At 39.0% G+C, this 9,432-nt stretch overlaps 2 protein-coding genes across 2 annotated transcripts in view; both read right to left on the reverse strand.

The window, feature by feature from the left end:
* The window catches only part of LOC123980381 (butyrophilin-like protein 8), a 3,448-nt gene extending 2,001 nt beyond the window's left edge, over positions 1–1,447 (reverse strand). The window contains exon 1 of the mRNA XM_046064742.1: positions 1,090–1,447. Within this exon, the coding sequence (XP_045920698.1) occupies positions 1,090–1,333 (244 nt within the window). The 5' untranslated portion in view covers positions 1,334–1,447. The remainder of the gene's footprint in view (positions 1–1,089) is intronic.
* Positions 1,448–3,077: 1,630 nt separating this feature from the next.
* LOC123980363 (sialoadhesin-like) lies at positions 3,078–8,110 on the reverse strand. The gene is made up of 5 exons (XM_046064718.1): positions 8,042–8,110; positions 5,817–6,080; positions 5,465–5,722; positions 4,461–4,577; positions 3,078–3,567 (listed from the first exon to the last, which is right to left on the reverse strand). The coding sequence occupies exons 1-5, from the start codon at positions 8,070–8,072 to the stop codon at positions 3,518–3,520; spliced, it is 720 nt and encodes a 239-aa protein (XP_045920674.1). The 5' UTR covers positions 8,073–8,110; the 3' UTR covers positions 3,078–3,517.
* Positions 8,111–9,432: the final 1,322 nt, after the last annotated feature.

Here is a 9,432-nt window from a genome sequence, read left to right on the forward strand (position 1 = left end):
CACAGTCCCAGACATTCGCACGAAGTACCTAAACAACAAAACAAGTCACGTGTTAGTGCATTTCAAAACGACTGGTGAGTATTTTCTCTTCCCACTCTAGTTAACGTATGGTTAAGTTTAGCTGACTACACTATATCTACTTGATCGAGACTCTGCAGTATGTGATACCCCGGCAGCAGCTGCTTCAAATAAATGGCAGGTTATTTAAACCTTTAAAGAAGCTGCAGGGGAAAAAATTTGAAATGTCACAAAGTGAAAGTTAACAGTGGTTCAGAAGCCTTTTTGTTTATAATAAGGAATTCAAAGATGTTTGTGTTTCTCAGGTTTGCTAATGCTTCTGCCAACAAGGAACATTACTTGAAATCACAAAAAAGAAGCAACATTCGTTCAGTAGAGTCATTTTGTTCCAGCTAATGCAGTATAATAAATAATGTGACACTTCATACGATGTGAAAAATGCTTTTCTAAGTTTGAAGAAACACTCCCCCAATTTACTTTTGTGCTCCCTCTTTATGTAGCATTAGAGAATTTGTTTCTCTGATGAGGAACATTGTGGTTATTAAAACTTTCAAATAGAAATTTAATATGGGAAACTTGAGAAGAGATTCATGACTTACAGACGACACCCGTTCCTCCACAAACTGTGCCAATGACAAAACAAATGAGGACAATGAGGATGACAACCATAGCGATAATGCCAGCATAACTGCTCACACCAATGTTGTGACCTGAAAGAGAAGACGGGAGAGAAGAGGTTTTGATAACGTTGAGAGAGCAAGTATGGCTGTATCTAGGCTTTATTCCTATATATATATATATATATATAGATATTTAAAAAGTAAATTTTTCTCTGCTATGACTTTTTCTGTATTTAACCAGATCTTTGTCTTTCTTAATTTTAGCTTCTTACTTACTGAAAGCTGTGTGTTGTTCTTCTGTGTTGTTTTTATTTTCTGCTGAAAAATAGAAATAAATATTAAAACACTTTATTTTCTAATATGTTTTCCTACTTATCTGCTTTACAGCTGCTGTTTGATACTAGTGAAATTTACACTGTAGAATCTGAATCCTGATCTTCAGTGAACTTACCAACAGTGAGGTTAACATAACAACTCTTGTGCACTTTTTCAGTGTGAAAGGAGCATCTGTATCTTCCAGCGTCAGAGAGCTGTACTGAGGAGAGTTTCAGTGACAGGTTTCCTTTGGTCAGACCCTCATGAGAGAGAGACGTTCTTCCTTCAAAGTGCTCCTTCTGCTCTGCAGGACTGTCTTTTCCGTCTTGATGCAGGTGTACAAACTGGTTATGGCTCCCACGACTCCACTCCACTGTCATATCTGTTGCATCCAGTGGGGGTTCAAGGTGGCACTGCAGAATCACGTCCTCAATGACTGCAGCTTCCACTGGATCATAAGAGCAAACCACCTCTGGGTCTGTTGAAGAAGTAGCATTAGACCAGATACAGACCTTTTACACTCAGCTACAACAAAGTCAACAACAGAGGCTAAAGAACAGAGATGAATGACCTGCATTTCCATCCATCCACCTTGACCTATGAGGACTCACTTTTGCTCCAAAAATAACTACGGCCCCTAGTAGGCGCTCTAAAATAAACAGATTTGGTTTTGTGGCACTGATTCTGTCAACAGTGTCCTCTGTTATTTTCTGGTATTTTGTTAATCTAAGATAATTCTTTAGAGTTACTCTCTTTAAGTCAAAGCTTAAGTCAAAGCTTAAGTTAAGTCAAAGTAAAATCAAGAGGTTTATTTTTTCTCCACCAGAATAAAACTGACTCTTTGTTGAAACAGCTTTTAGAACAGTTACTGTAAATTAATTTTGTTGTAACAAGAGAACATGTCCGGGAAACAGGACATATGGCCTCACCCATCCATCCAGAGATTGCAACATATTTGTAAACTGCACTGATTCACTGCTTCCGCTCACGATCGATATCTCTGTAGACTTGAAAAGTGTTCTTTGTTCCTTTTCTGTAGGTCTCGGTTGAAAAGGGCTCAAATGTAAATTACATTACCGGTCAAAATAAATGATCCGGGTATAAAATCAAATGACCAAACTAAGCTGTTGATAAGTAGCCTACTTTATCAAATGAATTATGTAACGGTCTGTTTATACACTACACATCAAAACAACATAAATCACAGGTCTTATTGAAAACTATTATCGGTCACGTCAAGTTCTGTCAAGCAAAGTAAAGTTCAGTTTCCATGAAAAGGCTATGACTGTAACTGTCTGTTAATACATATCATTCACGTACCTCTAGAGGCCAAGGCAGCTTGACTGAGGAGAAAAACAAGGACTCCGAATCTCTCCTTCATGTTCAATCAACTTGTATTGTATGTATTGCTGGGACACGAGGATTTCTTCGTTCTCTCTGGACAAGCACTGCCACCGTAACTGACAGCTGACTTGACTGCAGACAGCCCCCCTGACTGTGTGCCCACTCATACTCAAGTGAACCAGAACAAACAAACTCTGCGATGAGTCAAACAGCTGTGATCTTTACATCTTATTCACCACATTACAAAACGGACAGGCATGAGTTTTTGGTGTGGCAACTTTTGATTTATTTCAAAAACTCTTTTGAATCCTCTTTAAAAAATCGTACTGAAGCTGGAATAAATATTATCACTGAACATATCAGTTCATGTAATAATGAATTTCACTTGGTAAAATGGTACAATATTCAGCTTACAGCAGCACAGACTGGAGACTAACTGACTTATTTCTTCAGATGGTGTGAAAGATGGTGTAACAAATGTGGTGATTTCTGACTTTATTCTGGTCCTAACCAGACAATAATTGTTGGTTAACCGTCCCAGCTCAATAATAAGTTGGCTATCATATTTATAAACCGCTGGTTTTAATAGTTATTTTTTCACATCAGGGCTCTGTTCATTTGGTTTTTAGGCAGTAGTCTATAGGAAAGGAAAGGAAGGATTGCCAAAATATTTTCTACACACATTCATTTTCATCCTTACGTCCTCTTAAGTCTAGGGGAAGAAGGAAAGTATCAATTATGAATGAAAGCAAGGCAAAATAAACATGGAAACAGATAATGTGCAAACAAAAAAAATAAGTTATTTATTAACAATTAACAAAAATACAAATAGAAACGTACGGTGTAGAACACAGAACGACTTTCTTATAAGAAGAAAGCAAATCGTTAGCTCTAAACTGCCCTCTGAGTGGAGACATATACATCCTCAGTGCTGCAGAGGGGGAAAGGCAACATCTGGGGGAGCACTGCAGACAAAGAGAGAGAGTGAACAGAAAAGCACAAGACATACGGCTCTAACTGCTGTTTTGTGCTTGTGAACATAAAACTCAGATACAAAAACTTCAGTTTTTCAGTGAGAGCTAAGCATTAAACCTCAGAAGAATCATGTCATACTACCTCAGATAGAAGATAAACAAATACAGCATGTTAACAGGAAGATAAAAACATATTTAATAGCCTTCACGGTCATATTGGCCAGCATATATTGTAGATGTTGTTCTTCATTCCAGTTCAAGCTGAGCATGAGGTCTCATATAAGCATCACCTTGAGCTGCAGGAAACCAGAGCAGAGAATGTCTTCAGTGGACTCAATTTTATCAGTCAATTTCATGGTTTAAATTTCACAAACACTGGTTACATTTCCTGTCACACTTGTCAGTCACCTCTCCTGAGGCTCAGGTGGTGTGTCAGTGTTCAGTGAACACAGAGCTTTGTTGTTGTTTCACTTCCTATTCCAACCTGAGGTCTTTATAATGAAATGAGATTTATGGGTAATCTGGCTCACTGTGAGCTTGACTCCCTACAACCACATTTTGCTGTGGGTATTGAAGTTCTCACATCATTCTGCTGGTGACTTGTGATTAAAACCTTCACCTCTCTCTCATAAACTCGCTTGGATTTGAAAGCCCAGAGTTAACAGAGCCAGTGATTGCACTTATCCAGGATCACCAATGTTCAGTGAAACCAGGAAACCCAAAGAGAGCCAGACTAAGCTGAACCTGCTTCGTGATACCCAAGTCACTTCTGGCCATGCCCACGTGACTGCAAACAGCAAACTACATGCAAAGTATTGTTGACGAGTCTAAAAGAAAAAAAGATTTTCTGGAGAATTTGAATTCAAGATTTGTTTCTGAAATTTAAAATAAGGTGCAATTTTTCTTTTTAGGCCCCAAGCTTGAATGCATGACTATATGTTCTGAAAGTTTTTTGAAACTTTTAGGTGACATAAAAGTGAAAAACCTACCTAGTTATATTTATAGTGAATAAGGTTATTTAACTAGCCAAAGTAAATGATTTCACCACTAGTGTCTTTATATTCATATCAATTCAAATGTGTTTTTGTGTCTGTATCAGCTATCGTTTGGCCCTGACCTCTGACCTTTGTGGATGAGGCCGTCAGTGTTATTATTAGGATGTTATTAGGATTTTCAGAGGTGTTCTTACCTTGACCCTTCCTTCTGTACACTATGAGTACGAGAACAGAAAGGATTAACAGCAGGATGACCAGCAATGGTATCAGCCAGTGCAGATACGTGGCCAGAGGAGGAGTGGTAGAAACATCTGGAGGTAGAATTTTCAAAATTAGAAAATCCATTACACAGGGATGTATGAATATTCACAAATGAGCATAAAAAGAAGGCAGTAAGGACGTAGCAGTAATAATTATTAAATTATATTATATATATAATATATTATATTATATTAAATTAAGTAAATTCAAACAACAAGTAGAAATTTGTGGAGACAAATAATTAGTTCTGGGGGTTGAATCTACTCCCAAAAGACTGCTACTATCTGCAAAGTGTGAGTCATGTGACCAATGGAGACAGCAGAAGGCGTCAGTAGGCTACTCTTTGGTTGCCTTGTTAGCTTGTCGTACCATTAGAATATAATCAAGAGTTAAGAACAAATGTAAAATAATTTGTCAAACTATAGAGGAAAGGCAAAAACGTGGTAAAGAGACATAAAAGAGAAGTAACTGAAGAGTTGAAGTAAGCCAACCTTTATCCAAAATACATAGTTTACACTTATAATATGAATACAAAACAACTTTTTGAGATTTTAGAAACCTTTCTCTCTGGCATTTTTGTTTTAACGTACACTGCACAATACATTTATTGCACCGGATACAGCTTAAAGCTAATTTCCATATATGGCACTGACATTATTAATTACAGAAAATAAAAAATTGCAACAGTTTGGAACAAAGTCTTTCAGTGTGACGTGTGTTGTTCAGACAGCGTGACAAAGCATAGTTATTTTACACGAGAGGTACCCTTCAGCGTCTGTATGAAACGCCGCTGTTTGCTAATGCGTTACAACACTGAGGAGGCTAACCCTACCTGCTTTCTACATCAGCTCTCCACATACAAATGTCTAATACTAAACACGGGAGATGGCATCCCACCAAACACATACTGTATGTAGAGAGCAGAACATCACGTCACCTCTCACAGACAGCCAGCTCTGCGGTGACTCTCCTTTTGTGGGGTGTTTACACTTGTAGAAGCCTTCATCAGACTTGGACACCGCGGGGAGGATCATCGTCCCTGCAGTCTCATTTCCGATGAAAACACCATTTCTGTAAAACGTGGTAGGGAAATCTGATTTAGATTCATCTTTCTCTTTCTTGAATGAACAGTGAAGTTTAACATTTTCTCCCTCTGTCACACGAAGTGCAGGGCTATCCAGGATCACAGCACCAGCTGAAATAAAGAAAAAATATTATTCAGTAGATTATAAAAACAGCAGACACAAAAAGATAAATAAAAACAAAGCTTGATGCACATTAGGTATTACCTGTCACTGTGATGTTGACAGTGTTACTTTTCTCCCCCTTCTCAGACTGACACCAGTACACTCCGGTATCTGATGGGACAGCACGCTTTATGGTGCAGGAGGACTCATTAGGGATCCTGCAGCCAACCTTGCACATTTGAAACGCCCCAGAGGAGGTGTTTCTTCTTACTAACCAGCCGCGGGAGTTTGCCGGTGTCGCACAGCTCAGAGCGATACGGTCATGCTGGAAGAACTGAGATCTGTTGGGAGTGATGCTCAGTGTGGCTACAGAGAGGGCGGAAAAACAGGAAACAAGAGCAAATGGATTTAAATTCTTTTTGTGCACACAGCTGATCATATACAGGCACTGCTGTGGTTAATTGTTAATTCAGTGGTAAAAGTAAAGCTACATCAATCAAGATAGTTACTGCGTGTAATAATGCTGCATTCACATACTCCTGGGAAGTCATTCATCATGTTCATGAGCTTTAAGTCATAACGTGATAACACAGTTTTTGTATAGCACCTAAGTGACGGGTTGTTACGTGTGTCTTGCTAAACAGTTTGAGGCTTATTGATTTTATCTCAGATGGGTTGCTGCTCCAATAGGCTACATTCCCTAAAACCACAAAAATATTGCGTTTTCGCATTTGGCATCCAAGTGAATTTCCCCCACCCTGTTTTGTTTTAGATTTTTCCAACACCACATGAATGCAGGGTAACTGCAGCTGTACACACTTCATAAAAAGCCCAATGCATTCTCCTCTCAGTACGTCATTACCGACACTTTCAGACAGTAGTACAAAGCGTAATTATGTGACGCTAAAGGTACCCTTCAGCATCCGTATGAAACTCCACAGTTTGCTAGTGCATTGCAACACTGAGGAGGCTAACCCTACCTGCTAGCCATGAGGCCGATTTGCACAGTCACTTACTTACGTTTAGGGACACACCCCTGTGAGGGTTAGGGTAAGGGGATTTGGGGGGCTGTCAATGCCTTTAACACAAACGTAGCTAGTTAGCACCCCAGGCGCGTCTGTATGAGACCAAGCGGGAAACTTCTGGTCTGAGACGCGAAGCCAATCTGGAAGTCCCTTAAACCTGCATTCTATTGAACAGCCAGAAGGGGGCGACTCTTCTGGTTGCAAAAAGAAGTCTGGTTCCATTAGAAATAATGGTAAAATGACCCTACTTCTCACCTGAATAATGACCTCAGTAAATACTTTCATATCAATTGCTAGTTTCTTTAATACAACACGATGTTCATTTAGTAAATTATGGTCCCATTTAGAGGAAAATAGACAATAAAGCAGAGTATGTGTCAGGGCGGGATTACAAATTAAGCTCGTTATCACGGCGACCTGTCAATTAGGCTAGAGTGACTCATGCCCACGGCACTGAGTAAACCAGCACCATTGAAAAAGCTTATTAGGAGTCGGCTGTTCATTTTCTCTGGTGAGTACATTTAGTTTTAAGACTGTTGTTCGCTAGACAAGGGGTTTTCAAAGTGTGAGGCGGGCCTCCCTAGGGGGACTGCAAACAGTTTCAATGGAGACTCCGTGAATTGAAGTGAAACAATATTACATTACTTATTGCATTAGTTATCATAAGGAGTTCATATAGAAAAGAGATACAGTAGGTTTTGGGAACTATTTCCCCCCCATCACAGTCAGAAACTAATAAATGCCTTAGGACAGACAAAAGTATATGGTGTAGTCAGAAGTTATGTCAAACAAAAATATTAGGCAATTTTGGCTCAAATGTGTCTATGGGATCAAATAATATAATCATGATCACATAGGCATCCTGGAGCGAAACGTAACTAGTAAACTAAAGATGTGGTGGTGGGGGGGTGCCATTTCTCAAACTTTGTCTGAGGGGAGGCGCGCAGTCTCAGACTTTGAAAACCACTGTGCTAGACAAAACCGTCAGCCCTGTTAAAATGACGGTTAACGTGAATTACAGATGCACCTAGCAAAGCGTGCAAACCTAGTTCCTGGAGCAAGTGGAGGCTGAGAGTGAGCAGGAGTTTTCCATCCTGTGAAAATCTATGGACATTTTACCATGCCACAATTTAATGTTTTTGGTTTGCAGTGAGAATTGTAGGTTGATTTATGAGCAAGCTATGACTGTCAGGAAAGGACAAGTGAAAGTTAAGTGCTCAAGTGGTTGTTTAGAACAGAGGAAAAGTGGAGTCAAAGAGCAGGAGGAAAATTATTTTAAAAAAGTGAGAGAAGGCTACTTACTGAGCACTAAGGTGATTGTTGTGATCTCCATCTTGTGTCAGTGTCGTGTGTTTTCCTCTGACAAGTTTCATCAGGCAGTAAAACCACATCCGGACCCAACAGGAAATCATGCAGAATTTTTCTATGACTCCTCCTGCTCAGCCTAAAGCAGCTGTCTGACACATGGTCTAATTTTCTCATTCACAGACAATATCAAACACAGATGTTTAGCATTAATTTGCAATATTATCTGTTTAATAATTATTGTGCAATATTGTCTTCTGCTATTTATTCACTAGTCCTTTCTGGTTCACCATAACAATTCTCTAATAATGTAAATATTGTACATACCCACACTCCTTTATATTTTTCTTATATTTTACATTTATATACTATTTATCTACTTATTACTATTTCTATTCCTTATGCCTTGACCAGTGTGCCATTGTGACAAAGAACTTCCCCTCTGGGATCAAAAAAGTATTTTTGATTCTGATTCATTTGCAGATGTTTTTAGAAACATCGAAATCCCAGTTAGATATTACTCAAACATTATCTTGAACAGGACCGCTTTTATGATCTGTCATCAATGTATGGAGGGAGACGGCGATCTTTGGACATCAACGTGGATTCCTCCTCAGCACAGAATAAAATCTACAATCCTCTGTCCTTTTTTATCACACTGTGACTCTGTGGACAGTAAAGTAGCTGTCAGTTCAGGTTTACTGTTTACTGACATTTCTATCATAGTTGATCAGGCTGGAGATGATGTGAATATTTCTGAGTGAGGATGCAGCTGAAACGACTAAATGTAGTTTAAAAGTGATTTTTTTTTCTATATTTGTGTGATTATATTCTGGTCCTAACCTGACAATATTGATAAGATGGATTGCCAAGAGATTTTCTACAGACATTCATGTTCACTTATAAGTCAAACATCTGACTCTTCGTCTACCTCCAGCAGCAGGTTGAAGCTGTCGTAAAATAAGATAAAACTTTATTAATCCCGTATAGGGGAAATTTTGGAAAGGGAGGGGGAAGGGGATATTTGTTCTCTGCGTTTAACCTTCTCCTATTTAGGAGCAGTGGTCTGCCATCATACGGTGGGCTCAGGGGACACCTTCGGCATAGGTTGTGCTGGATTCAATCCGGCAACCCACCGGTTTCCAAGCCAAGACTGAGCTAATGCCGCCCTGTAACTAGTCAACTTTCTACTGGAAACAAACCTTCATTCAGACATTCACAGTTTTAAGAAGATTAATCTGATTGACTTTGGTGATCCAAACACTTTTCTTGTCTAACACCACCATGACTTTAACATTTGTGGTTTTGAGTAAATGTCTCAACAACTAATTGGACGGAAAATTGGTGAACAAATTTATTTCCCAAACAATAATAATTGTAATAACTCT

Source organism: Micropterus dolomieu, linkage group LG12, assembly GCF_021292245.1.
Source record: "Micropterus dolomieu isolate WLL.071019.BEF.003 ecotype Adirondacks linkage group LG12, ASM2129224v1, whole genome shotgun sequence".
NCBI classification, from domain to species: domain Eukaryota; kingdom Metazoa; phylum Chordata; class Actinopteri; order Centrarchiformes; family Centrarchidae; genus Micropterus; species Micropterus dolomieu.

Bases quoted from the DNA above. Each gene is read 5' to 3' on its own strand.
- LOC123980363 (XM_046064718.1), bottom strand. From the start codon at position 8,072: ATGGAGATCACAACAATCACCTTAGTGCTCA. The intron at 6,081-8,041 runs GTAAGTAGCCTT...CCCTCTCTGTAG, and splicing joins AACAATCACCTTAGTGCTCA to CCACACTGAGCATCACTCCC. The intron at 4,578-5,464 runs GTGACGTGATGT...TTCTACCTCCAG, and splicing joins GAGCTGGCTGTCTGTGAGAG to ATGTTTCTACCACTCCTCCT.